At 44.9% G+C, this 15,000-nt stretch overlaps 1 protein-coding gene across 2 annotated transcripts in view; it reads right to left on the reverse strand.

Annotated features, from left to right (window-relative positions):
• Positions 1 to 5,081: 5,081 nt before the first annotated feature.
• Positions 5,082 to 15,000, reverse strand: part of lyn (LYN proto-oncogene, Src family tyrosine kinase) — a gene marked incomplete at its 5' end in the record, with an annotated part of 11,674 nt that continues 1,755 nt past the window's right edge. For both annotated transcript variants that reach the window (XM_084457962.1, XM_084457961.1), the window contains 8 exons: positions 5,082 to 5,544; positions 6,192 to 6,323; positions 6,742 to 6,895; positions 8,009 to 8,085; positions 8,562 to 8,744; positions 13,208 to 13,360; positions 14,148 to 14,297; positions 14,924 to 15,000. The exon at positions 14,924 to 15,000 is cut by the window's right edge and continues 27 nt beyond it. In XM_084457962.1, coding sequence (XP_084314088.1) covers positions 5,342 to 5,544; positions 6,192 to 6,323; positions 6,742 to 6,895; positions 8,009 to 8,085; positions 8,562 to 8,744; positions 13,208 to 13,360; positions 14,148 to 14,297; positions 14,924 to 15,000 — 1,129 coding nt within the window. In that variant the 3' untranslated portion in view covers positions 5,082 to 5,341. The remainder of the gene's footprint in view (positions 5,545 to 6,191; positions 6,324 to 6,741; positions 6,896 to 8,008; positions 8,086 to 8,561; positions 8,745 to 13,207; positions 13,361 to 14,147; positions 14,298 to 14,923) is intronic.

A 15,000-nucleotide genomic window follows, 5' to 3' on the forward strand; every position in this document is an offset into this window, starting at 1 on the left:
TCCAGACAGGGCGCCGCCATCTTGACCTGGTCATGTGACTGACTAGCGCTCGTCCACCACCGCACCGATACTGATCTGATCTGATCTGATGTGGAACAATAGAGACATTGTGTATTTAAACACAAACCATTATGTTCTTGGAAAACTGGTTTGTCCAGTGAGTTAATCAGCTCCTCAATTCTAGATGCGCATTAATGTCATATTGTTCTTCAATCTTCATCCCCCCAGGAAAGGTGATGATGATGATTATAAGGGCCCACAAGCAAGCAGGGCCCACAAAAAAAACAAGAGGTCCCTCTTTCTATGATGAAATTATTCTGCATGTAGATCAGTTACACTAATGCTGCATCAGAATTCAAATTAAGCCACAAATAATACAATACAGATGAAATTTTTTTTAATTTCCTGAGCAATATCCCCCTTCTTAAATGGTTTGGTCCATGTGGTTCATGCTGGCAAGTCTCACCTCTTTTGACATTAACGTCACTTTACCGGCTGGCTGTCAAATACTAATAGCCTAACGTTCAATCATAAACATTAAGCCCAAACATAAATACACACCAGAAGAGAGTGGAGAGAGAGGGCAGGAGAAAAGAGTGGAGAGAGAGGGCAGGAGAAAAGAGTGGAGAGAGAGGCCAGGAGAAAAGAGTGGAGAGAGAGGGCAGGAGAAAAGAGTGGAGAGAGAGGCCAGGAGAAAAGAGTGGAGAGAGAGGGCAGGAGAAAAGAGTGGAGAGAGAGGCCAGGAGAAAAGAGTGGAGAGAGAGGGCAGGAGAAAAGAGTGGAGAGAGAGGCCAGGAGAAAAGAGTGGAGAGAGAGGCCAGGAGAAAAGAGTGGAGAGAGAGGCCAGGAGAAAAGAGTGGAGAGAGAGGCCAGGAGAAAAGAGTGGAGAGAGAGGGCAGGAGAAAAGAGTGGAGAGAGAGGCCAGGAGAAAAGAGTGGAGAGAGAGGCCAGGAGAAAAGAGTGGAGAGAGAGGCCAGGAGAAAAGAGTGGAGAGAGAGGCCAGGAGAAAAGAGTGGAGAGAGAGGGCAGGAGAAAAGAGTGGAGAGAGAGGCCAGGAGAAAAGAGTGGAGAGAGAGGCCAGGAGAAAAGAGTGGAGAGAGAGGGCAGGAGAAAAGAGTGGAGAGAGAGGCCAGGAGAAAATAGTGGAGAGAGAGGCCAGGAGAAAAGAGTGGAGAGAGAGGCCAGGAGAAAAGAGTGGAGAGAGAGGGCAGGAGAAAAGAGTGGAGAGAGAGGCCAGGAGAAAAGAGTGGAGAGAGAGGCCAGGAGAAAAGAGTGGAGAGAGAGGCCAGGAGAAAAGAGTGGAGAGAGAGGCCAGGAGAAAAGAGTGGAGAGAGAGGCCAGGAGAAAAGAGTGGAGAGAGAGGGCAGGAGAAAAGAGTGGAGAGAGAGGCCAGGAGAAAAGAGTGGAGAGAGAGGCCAGGAGAAAAGAGTGGAGAGAGAGGGCAGGAGAAAAGAGTGGAGAGAGAGGGCAGGAGAAAAGAGTGGAGAGAGAGGGCAGGAGAAAAGAGTGGAGAGAGAGGGCAGGAGAAAAGAGTGGAGAGAGAGGCCAGGAGAAAAGAGTGGAGAGAGAGGGCAGGAGAAAAGAGTGGAGAGAGAGGGCAGGAGAAAAGAGTGGAGAGAGAGGGCAGGAGAAAATGCAGCAGAGCGGGAGCCAATAAGATTTTTTTTCCACAACAAAGGTGAGAGTAGCTATCTCGGGCTCACACGCTTGCGTTTGATGGCGTGTCTGCCGCACGCAACAACAACCAATCACATTGTCCAAAACTGCGCTCGATACAACCAGTATATTCTCCGAACCTGCTAGCGCGCACTATTTTGAAAACCCACCCGGCTTTTCGTTTAGTGCTGTCATGGATGCTAATCTGGTCGAACGTGTGGCGATCGTTTATGCATTGTGGTTGAGGCAACGTAAACGTGGTGCCCGCAGGTATTGGGTACATCCTATCCTGAAAACAAACAATTCAAACAGCGATTGTCCTCCATCTTGGTATCGAAAAATGTGAAAATCCCGCCTTGCGATGACGTCTTTCTCCGTCAAGACATCTGATTGGTCGGCAGCTCCGGCAACGCATCTGAAAGTTGAAAATGTTTTAACTTTCGACGCTAGCAACGCAGGCAACGCAACGCACCGGGACAACAACGGAACCAGAATGCCATTCGGCTGCAGCCATTGAAAGTTAAATGGCACCGTCAATGTTGACGCATCAAACGCAAGCGTGTGACCCTTTATGTGCTGCTACTCACAGAATCAGCTGTGGCCCCTCTGATCTAGACACCCACTCCCAGCCCCCAGAAGATGCTTTAGATGGTGAGTGAGTGACTGGCAGACACTGGTTGGATATTAAACTTATTACTAAACTACTGTACTGCTATGAATAGAAAAATGTTGATGTAAGTTAACCCAGGTTAAGATAGCCTACATATGAAACAGTTACATTACATAAAGAAATTCATGGTTAATGAATAAATAAATAGTGTTAAGTGAATTAATAGAAATCCATATAGAGTTGATTTCTTTTTAAAACCTTTATGTCCTGCTACTCACAGAATCAGCTGTGGCCTCGTCTGACCTAGACACCCACCCCCAGCCCCCAGAAGATGCTTTAGACGGTGAGTGAGTGAGGTAGGTTGGCTAGTTCAACTTATTACTGAACTACTGTACTGAATAGCAACATGTAGATGTAATCCAGGTTAAGACAGCCTATATATGAATGCTCTTGAAATAAGAGAGGCGTTTATTAGCCAATCAACAGCCTCCTAGCCAGCTTCCTGTAAACTCTACAATTCTACATAGATGTATTCCCAAGTCTTAAGAAGACACTGTTCTGGTCTTGCTGTCTACAGAGCCAGGTCCTAGCCAGTTAGAAACAGAGAGTGAAGGGAGTGAAGAGGCTCATAGTAGTTCCAGTCATGTAACTGCTACAGACAGAGACAGTCCAAGCACAGGAAGTACACAAGTAAATGTCTATGGAGAGGTTAATTGGAAAAAGAACATAGAGAAACAGAAAAATAAATGCAAAATAATATTATACATCATTTAAAAAATAATAATAATAATAAAGGGGTCGAAAAAAGTGGTGACGAAAAGTCGGAGGGGTAGGGACCCACACCAATATTCTTTAAGGGGGCCCAAAATTCCTAGCAACGGCCCTGCCCCCAGGCTAAGCTCTGTTCTATAGGAGACAGGGCCTTTTGCTCAGCTGCCTACCCTCCAATGCCCTCCCTGACAATCTGAGGGCACCTTCACCCACAATCTGGGTTCTTAAGACTGGTCTAAAGACTTACTTATTTAGAAAACCTTTTGTATGTAGCCTAATGTATATTTTATATATTAATTAGTGTCTGTTTTCTTAATGACTTTTTCAGCACTTTAAGACTGTTTCACAATGAATTTCAGTAATTCAGTATTATTATTATGATTATTATTATTGTTATTATTATGATTATTATTATTATTATTACTCTGAATTTCTAAACAATACGGTAGACCTATTCCAGTACCTCCAAAGGAATAAGCCATTCTGTTTTTGATGCAATGCCTTTTGTAACGCTTTTGAGATATTCAGTAGGCTACTGAACTGACTTCACTAGCCTACCACTGGATCCTGCTGTTAGTGTTGGTCAGATCTGCTTCTCTGGAGGAAAAAAAGAGATAAAAAGCAACAATAACCGTGATATACATTCTGTATTTCAAAGAGAAATGGTCTCGAAATGTGGTTTCTTACTGGAATAACTGCATTAACCAGGGGGAAAAATGTGGTGTTTACCTTGTAAATATCTAATTCTGAACAAAGCGAAGGGAGTGTCTTTCAAAATAATTCAGCAGTTTTATCCATCCAAAGTAGCCTGTGATACTATAGTACTATATAATACTGTATATTGGAGTATACTATTGGCCTATAGAAAAGCAAGCGGATGTGTAATAATTCTGGGCCATATACAGTATGGGCCGTAAATAAGCCACAAGGGCCAGATCTGGCCTGTATATGGCCCAGATCCGCTTGCTATCTGGGCTGTCAGAGGACCGGTCAGATGAAGAGCCAGCCTGGGACACATCGCTGAGTGCTGCTCCACCATCACACTCATCCATGATCTGAGCTCACCATCACCATCACACTCATCCATGATCTGAGCTCACCATCACCATCACACTCATCCATGATCTGAGCTCACCATCACCATCACACTCATCCATGATCTGAGCTCACCATCACCATCACACTCATCCATGATCTGAGCTCACCATCACCATCACACTCATCCATGATCTGAGCTCACCATCACCATCACACTCATCCATGATCTGAGTGGGTAACTCTAATGCCTGGTTGGCATCCATAAACCCCTGTCTCTTATCCATTGTGACGCAGGGTCACACTCTACATACAGACACAAAACACAACTCTTCAAAACATTTTGATTTTTCTCAAAACATTTTTATTAATGAACGTGATAGACCATCCAGTGCACACACCAAACATTTGCATGTCGTCCACCCATCAACAATAGAACACATCTTCATAATCACCAACAACATCAAATGATCTCATAATCAGGATAATGCTGCTGGAATACTAATAAGACTCATAATTTTCTCTTTAACTTGGTCTACTTCACATCTTGTGGATCGCTAAATGTACTATTGTAGGCCTATTTGAACAGTAGGACATAAGGCCGATCTAGCTCGCCTGATAAGAAAAAAGCATGAAGTACCTTCAAGTATCCAGCATTAAAAATATATATTTAATTGATAAGATCGTTGATAACAAGACACTGGTAAAATTAGGGATGGGATTCAGAATGCATTTCCACATAAATAATTTGTGTTAAAAGTTTTCTACTAAAATTTTGATTAATATCATTTAACAACAACATCCCCTCTTTCTACAAATATTGCAATTTACAAGCAGGCATATTCTTCAATATGAAGTTGATTTATTTCAGTTTGTTTTCTTGGTTAGAAATGAAACAAGAAATCACCATCACAGAATATTACTATCAAGTAATGGATTGAGCCAGACAAGACAGACAAGATCAATCCAGCACAGATAAAATATTTGATAGGATTTGACTTATGGCTTCTGTTGATGGGCTATAAAAAATAACCATCCTTCCTTCCATCCATCCATCCATCCATCCATTATTTACATTCTTCATTGAGGCAATCTCTGATCTAAAATGACTGGATAGGTGTAAGCACATGGCCCTCATTGCAGTCACCCAGGGAAGGGAACGATGGAGGGAAGGAAGTAAGGAAGGTGGTAAGGATCCTCCTACGGTAACAGTATTGGAATAGAGCCGAGCTGGGAACGAGGCCGTGCAGGTGAGTTTGGGTCCAGGCCTCAGGGCTGCTGCTGGTACTGCCCCTCGGTGGCCGTGTAGAAGTCATCCAGCACGCTCTGGATGTAGTCGAAGGTGGGCCTGTCCTCGGGCTTGGCCTTCCAGCAGGTGTTCATGATGTCGTAGAGCTCGCTCGGACAGGCCTCGGGGCGGGGCATGCGGTAGCCGCGCTGCACCGATGTCATCACCTCGCCGTTGCTCATGCCTGTGAGGTTGGGACGGGGACGGGGAGGGGACACGGTGAGGGACAGGTCTGGCTGGGTCTTATGTGAGCCAAGCCCAGGAGTGGGACAGACTCACAAGTTATCTGAAACCCTCCACTCTGAACTCTGTTCTCAGCTTGTACAGATTAGCAGAGGCTAGAGGTGTCTGAACACCTCCCCGACCAACGCCAACCGACTCCCAACGCCAACCGACTCCCAACGCCAACCGACTCCCAACACCCAACATTCTAAAGTTGGCAGTTGCTGTTAGAATGTTGCAAGTTTAAAAATTCAGCTGAAAAACCCATCCAACCGACGCCAACAGTCACCAACAAACATGGCACCCCGATCCTACGATGGTGTTGGTTTGGCGTTGGTTGGTGCGGTGTGCAAACACCTTAATGTTTCAACAGTTTGAAAAAAGAAGGCCGTGCTGCTGCCTTGTGGCTGACTCACCAGTAGGGGGCGACTAATGATCACTGAAGTTCACTGAACACAGTAAAACACTGAAAATCATCTGGGTCACTTCCTTGTAGTTTTTTACACCATGAAGTGAGGAAGAAAGGTCACCAGCCGTGTGTGTGTGTGTGTGTCCGTGTGTGTGTGTGTGTGTCCGTGCGTGCGCATGTATATTTTCATGTTTAGTCACCTGGGTAGGGGATTTTCCCGTAGGTGATGATCTCATACAGGAGCACTCCGAACGACCACATGTCAGACTTGATGGTAAAGGAGCCGTAGTTGATGGCCTCGGGGGCCGTCCACTTGATGGGAAACTTGGCCCCTGGGAGGAGAGGAAACACAGCGATGTTCAAGACGGGTCCTGACGCAGCGCCTCCATCCTCCCCTCAGCTCTGCTCATTAGTCAGGCCTTTTGGGATGGAAATGAATCGCTCACACGGTGAATCAGCTGTAACCTGACGCACCAGATGGTTTGCTATCGCATGACCATCTGGGAACTCTCCGTTGGAAACTGTTTGGAAAAGGGCGGCAACTTTCAAAAAATACTTGTCAGGTGATTGGACGAACCATCTGTCCATCACTCGCTCCTCGCCGTCGTCACACCTAAACCCGCCCGGCGTGCCAGGAATAGGAAATGACTTAGGTAGAAAAAGGCCTCACACACGCGCACACACACACACACACACACACACAACAACAATGTTTAAGACAGGGCCAAGCTCTGTCATGTGCAGACTGACCCTCTCTGGCCGTGTATTGGTCATCTTCGATGACTCTGGCCAGGCCAAAGTCGGCGATCTTGCAGAGTAGGCTCTCTGACACCAGGACATTGGCTGTCCTCAGGTCCCTGTGGATGTAATTCTTCTTTTCTATGTAGGCCATGCCCTCAGCTATCTGGAACAGAAAGACAAGCTCAGCTCAGTACACCCAGACCAAGAGTCAAATCATAGCTCAGTACACCCAGACCAACAGTCAAATCATAGCTCAGTACACCCAGACCAAGAGTCACATCATAGGTCAGTACACCCAGCCCAAGAGTCAAATCATAGGTCAGTACACCCAGCCCAAGAGTCAAATCATAGGTCAGTACACCCAGCCCAAGAGTCAAATCATAGCTCAGTACACCCAGACCAGTACACCCAGACCAAGAGTCAAATCATAGCTCAGTACACCCTAACCTAATGCTCTCTCCAACTCTCCGATGGAAAGGATGGGCACTTTCAAAAATACTTGGCAGGTGATTGGATGTATCATCCGTCGATCACCGTCTATCACATGATAACTTTAACCGCTCCTCGCTGTCGTCATGCCTAAACACGCCCGGGGCAGCTGTTTGTATTTCAAATTCCTCAGAACCAACGCTGATTGGCGAGATCGTTTTCTGATCTGGCACAAACTGATCTTTATGGAGAGTATCTATACCTATTTTGCGAGAGAATCAGGATGGCCTGGTCTCACAAGGCTAAGTATACACAGCCCGAGAGTCAAATCATACTGTAGGTTAGTACACAGCCCACAAGGAAAAACCCTTACTGTGGGGATTTTGATAAAGAAATATACAATGAAGTACAATTTTGGTGCAAAATTTTACAAGAAGAGCTGTGTCTTCAGTTTCAGTTCCCAGACAGCATCCTCTTTCATTCTGAGTGACGGTATTATGGAATTGTGGCTGGCGGACGACACATTCACCACTTCATGGCCTATTAACGCCTTATCTTTAACTGTATTTCATAATAATGAGGCAAACATTCAGGATCAACATCTCATTACGAGCTACAGTATTATCCTTCAACCTCTCGCTACATGTTCTTAAAACCAAATCGGAAAGCGCACCCAAACACCCAAAAGTAGTAGTTCCTCTTTTCTGGCTGAGTGATAAAGAGTGACACCGCCCACAGACGTCTTAGTCCAGTGAAGATTCCCCAGAGTTGCGCAAGGCGCGCTGTGAGGGGGTGAGACGTGGAGAGACGTGGGGAGACGTGGAGAGACGTGGTGGTGAGACCGTACCTGAGCGGAGAAGTCGATGAGCTTGGGTAACAGGACCTTACAGCCCGCCTCGCTTTTCAGGAAGTCCAGCAGGCTTCCTAAAAACAACCACAGACGGTTTATTCTTGAGGATCCCAAAATACTTCACAATGAAAGTGAAAGCGCATAAGTATTTAAGAGGAACTTTAATAAAGTTATTTAATAAGTTCAAGTGGGGGGGATTTGGATAGAATAGAATATTTTATTTAATTAATTAAATTTAACCTGTATTTAACCAGGAAATGAAGCTTGAACAGAATAAACATAAGGGTTAAAATATGCATAAAAGAGTACAAAAAATATATACATACACTATGTATCAAATATACAGTATATATACATAAAATCTGTATAAATATGTAAAATACACTCAGGCACTGTTGGCAGAGTCTGATGACTGTTGGCACAAAGGAACGCCTGAACCGCTCTGTCTGTGTGCGTGTGTGTGTGTGCGTGTGTGTGTGCGCGCGCACATTTGTGTTCCCATACTTTATTTGTGTCTATGTGCGCGTGCAAGTGTGTGTGTCCCTCCCACCGTTGGACATGTACTCGGTGATGATGTAGATGGGCTCGATCTTGGTGACCACAGCGTAGAGTCTGACCAGCCTGTCGTGCTGCAGGGTCTTCATCAGGTTGGCCTCCTCCATGAAGGCCTCCACAGACATGGTGCCTGGTTTCAACGTCTTCACGGCTACCTTGGTTGCGTTGTTGTAGAACGCTGGAAGCACAGGGGGACAGGTTAGACACAGCAGGCCGACACTGATATACAGTTGGAGAACCTCAGAGATCAGACAAGAAGTAGTCATCAAATGTAACATTATACCGTTTGGCTAGCACAAAATGTAAGTATAGTTGGTTATTTGATTGCAATTTCAATGCCTTTATGATTATTGCAAAGAGTATTTGTAGAGTGTAAACAAAATAGTCGATTTTGTAAAATTTGTGTATTTTGATATCACTATTATGAACATTTCAGAATTACGAACATTTCAGAGATCCGGGCGACCCTCATCCCTGATTGGTTCATATCGCTGAGGTTCTACTGTACCCTAACTAATACCTGTCCTTACTGTACCCTAACTAATACCTGTCCTTACTGTACCCTAACTAATACCTCTCCTTACTGTACCCTAACTAATACCTGTCCTTACTGTACCCTAACTAATACCTGTCCTTACTGTACCCTAACTAATACCTCTCCATACTGTACCCTAACTAATACCTGTCCTTACTGTACCCTAACTAATACCTGTCCTTACGGTACCCTAACTAATACCTGTCCTTACTGTACCCTAACTAATACCTGTCCTTACTGTACCCTAACTAATACCTGTCCTTACTGTACCCTAACTAATACCTGTCCTTACGGTACCCTAACTAATACCTGTCCTTACGGTACCCTAACTAATACCTCTCCTTACTGTACCCTAACTAATACCTCTCCTTACTGTACCCTAACTAATACCTGTCCTTACTGTACCCTAACTAATACCTGTCCTTACTGTACCCTAACTAATACCTGTCCTTACTGTACCCTAACTAATACCTCTCCTTACTGTACCCTAACTAATACCTGTCCTTACTGTACCCTAACTAATACCTGTCCATACTGTACCCTAACTAATACCTGTCCTTACTGTACCCTAACTAATACCTGTCCTTACTGTACCCTCACTAATACCTCTCCTTACTGTACCCTAACTAATACCTGTCCTTACTGTACCCTAACTAATACCTGTCCTTACTGTACCCTAACAAATACCTGTCCTTACTGTACCCTAACTAATACCTGTCCATACTGTACCCTAACTAATACCTGTCCTTACCGTACCCTAACTAATACCTGTCCTTACTGTACCCTATCTAATACCTGTCCTTACTGTACCCTAACTAATACCTCTCCTTACTGTACCCTATCTAATACCTGTCCTTACTGTACCCTAACTAATACCTCTCCTTACTGTACCCTAACTAATACCTGTCCTTACTGTACCCTAACTAATACCTGTCCTTACTGTACCCTAATACCTGTCCTTACTGTACCCTAACTAATACCTGTCCTTACTGTACCCTAACTAATACCTCTCCTTACTGTACCCTAACTAATACCTGTCCTTACTGTACCCTCACTAATACCTGTCCTTACTGTACCCTCACTAATACCTCTCCTTACTGTACCCTAACTAATACCTCTCCTTACTGTACCCTAACTAATACCTGTCCTTACTGTACCCTAACTAATACCTGTCCTTACTGTACCCTAACTAATACCTGTCCTTACTGTACCCTAACTAATACCTGTTCTTACTGTACCCTAACTAATACCTGTCCTTACTGTACCCTAACTAATACCTGTCCTTACTGTACCCTAACTAATACCTCTCCTTACGGTACCCTAACTAATACCTGTCCTTAACTCTTCAGTTATGCCCATAGAGTTAGGTCCATGCTCTGCCAGTCCACATCAAGGTTTTAATAGTTTTGCTTTTTTCATTAGTTTTTATTTTTACTTTTTTACTTTTTGTTTTCAATTCATATTCAGTTTAGTTTTAGTTTTTGTAAAGGTTTTTGTAAAAACTAAAAGCGTGTTTGCTAGTTTAGTTAAAAAAATGTTGGGGGTGATAATTCCTAATTTTAGTTTAGTTTTTATTAGTTATAGTATTAGTTTAAGTTTTTTTTCTTCTGCGCTAGCCTCGTGAGACTGTCCTGATCTCCCGAGCTCACGTTGTTTCACTCCGTGTGAAACAAACCATCTGGCGCACGTCAGGTTACTCCTGCGCAGGGACACAGCTAAAAAACATGGAGGATAGATTTCATATCCACCCAAAATACTAGACTTATGTATGAAATGAAAAAGACTAAAACTAAAGACATTTCCTCTAAAAATGTAATTTATTTCAGTTAGTTTGGTAAACACACAACACAGTCACACTAACACTTAGTTATTGTTTTTGTAAAGCCTAGTTTTTATTTTTATTTCAGTTAACAACATTTTTAAACACCTAATCTTGTTGTATTGTTTTGGTAGGTGGACTTTTCAATTGTATTGCTCATACTGTATATAATAATACATTTACAGATGTCGGAACAAAGACATGTTTTTGTGACGACTCTCCACCCCCTGACGCTGACTGTCAGAGCGTGAATTGGTGAAAACAAAAATTTCCCAACGGAGGAGTTAACCAGTTCCACTTCACTTAACCAGCACTCAGTGTCTATAAGTAGCCACCAGAAACCAAAATGACGTTTGTCTGGTGCTGTGGCTTCGTTGCACCCTGAGGAAACACTAACTGTAAGTTACACTCTCCAGAGAATAAGGGCGGAGCTAAGCTACTGTGAAAGACACAACTGGCTGTTGGTTCTACTGAGCACGGCCACACCCGAGATGACCTCAGTGTTCAGGGTGATGAGCAGGGCTCAACACCATACTGGGACACCCTTCTACGGATGTAGAGGGACGCTGTGTCCTTGTGTAGAAGGAGGTTTTAGTTTGCTATTGAGCCCTACTCATCCTGAATCTAGCCCTGTAATGTACAGCATGTGCTTTTTCAGTCAACATCAACGTTGGTTCCCCAAAATACCACAAGCCTGTGGGTTGTGGCAAAAATAGCGTTTCTTTGTGAGGAGATCAACACGCACACTCTCAAACATGCTAGTGGTGCTGGGAGTAGATCCCCTTAGATAGACTTTTCAAATAATAAATTGCATACTCCCGAACACACTTTTCTCTGCTTTATTCTGTCAACGTTTTTCAGCTTAGACATTCATCACTGATCCGATGAAGGCCAGAGCTGAACCGTTAAAACCACTGACCTGATGAAGGTCAGAGCCGAACCATTAAAACCACGGACCTGATGAAGGCCAGAGCTGAATCGTTATAACCACGGACCTGATGAAGGCCAGAGCTGAACCGTTAAAACCACGGACCTGATGAAGGCCAGAGCTGAACCGTTAAAACCACGGACCTGATGAAGGCCAGAGCTGAACCGTTAAAACCACGGACCTGATGAAGGCCAAAGCCGAACCATTAAAACCACGGACCTGATGAAGGCCAGAGCTGAACCTTTAAAACCACAGACCTGATGAAGGCCTAAGCCGAACCGTTAAAACCACGGACCTGATGAAGGCCAAAGCCGAACCATTGACAGAATGAAGCAGAGAAAAGTGTTTGTGGGAGTACGCAATTTCTTATTTGAAATAGCATTTCTTTACCATGGCCAATCCAGCAATCTCACATACATTTTGGGAGGATTCATACCACACGCACGTCTTAAGTGAGTCAACCCACGAAGACCCTCCTCACCCCAACTCTGACTCATCCGCCTCACCAGAAAGAGAAGAAAGGATGATGAACTCGATTCCCAGGAGACGCAGCCTGGGGCTGAATGAGAGGAAGCAGGAGTGTTCAGTCTGACTCATGCCGGGCCCGGCGGACTGGCTGGCACGCCGCCCCCCAACGCCAGCAGCCCCGCCGGCTAGCGGAGGTCAGAGAGACGCTGGAGGAAGCAGCTGGTGGCAGACGGAGGCTGAGGGGGTGGGAGGGGGTGGCGGCGAACGGGCAACGGCTCCTCTCCATTTGTATATTTGCAAAGTTGACAACTTCCTGTTATTCATCAGAGCCCAGAGGCCAGACTGCCTAACATGAATAATAACAGAAGCCAATGCAAATCTCTCGGCGGACAGGCACACACACACACGCGCGCACACACACACACACACTCTCAAACACACAGATTTCCTCTAGCGATGCCTCTGATAGCGTCCACAGCCCCTAATTCGCGTTCTCGCTCTTCGGCTTCCAGTGTCAAACCCCTGGTCTCTGCTCTCGGACCACAGTAAGAAGGGTGCAGGTTCTTAGAGGTATTCTAACAACAAAACAAACGTTCACTCACTCACCTAACATACATGGGAAATGGACTGCACTTATATAGCGCTTTTATCCAAAGCACTTTACAATGGCCTCTCATTCACCCATTCACACACACACACCAATGGCGGCAGCTGCGTGCAAGGTGTCTGCTCACTTGAAGCAATTTGGGATTCAGTGTTCCCTAAGGACACTTCACTACATGTGGACAGGCCGGGATTTGAACCTCCGACCCTGCGATCATTGGACGACCCGCTCTACCTCCTGAGCCACAGACGCCCCACATACAGGCGTACGACGTTCCCCACGCTCACCCATCCAGACTTCTCCGAACTGGCCCGCTCCCAGCTTCTTCACCATCTTGATGGACTCTTTGGAGATCTCCCAGGCGTCTTTGTCCCAGGGCTTCTGGGCTTTGGGCTTCTCACACACTCGCTCCAGCTTCCGACACAAACCGTCCGCTTGCTCTGGTGGGAAGAACGAGCACACAGACACACACACACACACACACACACACACACACACACAAAGGAGCTTGTGTTTAGATATGCAACAGTTGTTTTTTTGAGTTTGCCTTGGAAAGCCAGTTTGCGCTGTGTACTTGGCTATCTGTGTTCCCTCCGTATGAGCATTGAAGCATTTCTCCTGTAAAGACTCACTGTGGTCATGTTTGATCCTGGATAGGACATGTTTGATCCTGGATAGGACATGTTTGATCCTGGATAGGACTCACTGTGGTCATGTTTGATCCTGGATAGGACTCACTGTGGTCATGTTTGATCCTGGATAGGACTTGTAATGGATTTTAACTGATCTAGTCAAAAAGGATTTACCAAGATTCGCTCAAACAGGTTAAGTCTGGTTTATTGAGAAAACATACGAGCGCAAGGACTTCAGGACAACGCACATGAGTGGTATCCCAAAGAAGTGGCCGCAGCCTGCTCTTGTGCAGCCTTATATTCAAGCAAAACACAGGTACGGCGCTTCCAGGATGTGATTGGCTAACCCATTGGACGTCATATTAAATGGCAGGCGTGGCCGAGAATACAGACATGTGACATGAGAAAAGGCGGCAATTTCTTGGAGACAAAGGGACAAAGGATGGTTATTCTGGAGTAGACAGATTTCTAGGTGTGTGGACCTCCTGGAGGTCATCCTGTCATGAATTAGGTTAGCACAGCTATGTGAAAGGTTGAGGGAGGTGGTGAATTACAAAAGGAGATGATGAAACTATAATTACTATGACAGACTCACTGTGGTAATGTTTGATCATGCTGCTGATGTCGTTGAAGGTGATCTTGGGGGAGATGTAGAAGCCTCCATTGTCCAGCGTTCTGATCTTGTAATGTTTGACGGCGTCGGTTCCTTGAGCGTCCACATCTCTGATGGACAAGGAGTAACTTCCTGTTTGAGAGAGACATGCAGAGAATACCCGTGTTGAAGGGTGCCAAGAAGAAAATCTATAGACATGGATTATCTCATGCTTTTTATTCGTGTTCACCAGAATTTCAATTGATAAGAAAAAAGTAACATTATTTTTCTAATTATGATGATAAAAGTTTCACATTATTATGCTTATTATCTAATTCTGTTTGGTAAATTAGATAAATATTAAGGAGAAACTGAGCTTAATGTCAGGGATCTTGAAACCTTTCATGCATAAACACAAACCAGCGACATTCATATGTGATGGATACTGTACAGGTATGTGTCAAACCAGGAATTGAACAGGCACTACCTGGGGTGTAAATGTTTTACAGTACATGTTCTTAGCCGTTAGACAAACATACTCCTGGAGTTTGCTCGATAGCCTTGTTGAGAGGGGTCAGGGAAGAATTTTTACAGCTCACTTATCTGGCCCCTGGGTGATACTGTTTTTTTGCTTCCCTCTGGAATATGTAGGGGTCGCATGCCCACCTCCCTTGTTCTCTGTAAAGCGCATTGTGTTGCCTCTGGGTATGAAATGCGCTGTACTAATAAAGCTTTGATTGATTGATTGATTGATTGAGTCCTATGGAGAAGCGCCTCACCTTTAGATGTCTCGCTCTCCCGGATGAGGTAAGATCCTGCTTTGTTTGCCGGTGCCAACAGTTGTCTCTCTGCATCT

Source organism: Borostomias antarcticus (genome assembly GCF_949987555.1).
Source record: "Borostomias antarcticus genome assembly, chromosome: 24".
Taxonomy (NCBI): domain Eukaryota; kingdom Metazoa; phylum Chordata; class Actinopteri; order Stomiiformes; family Stomiidae; genus Borostomias; species Borostomias antarcticus.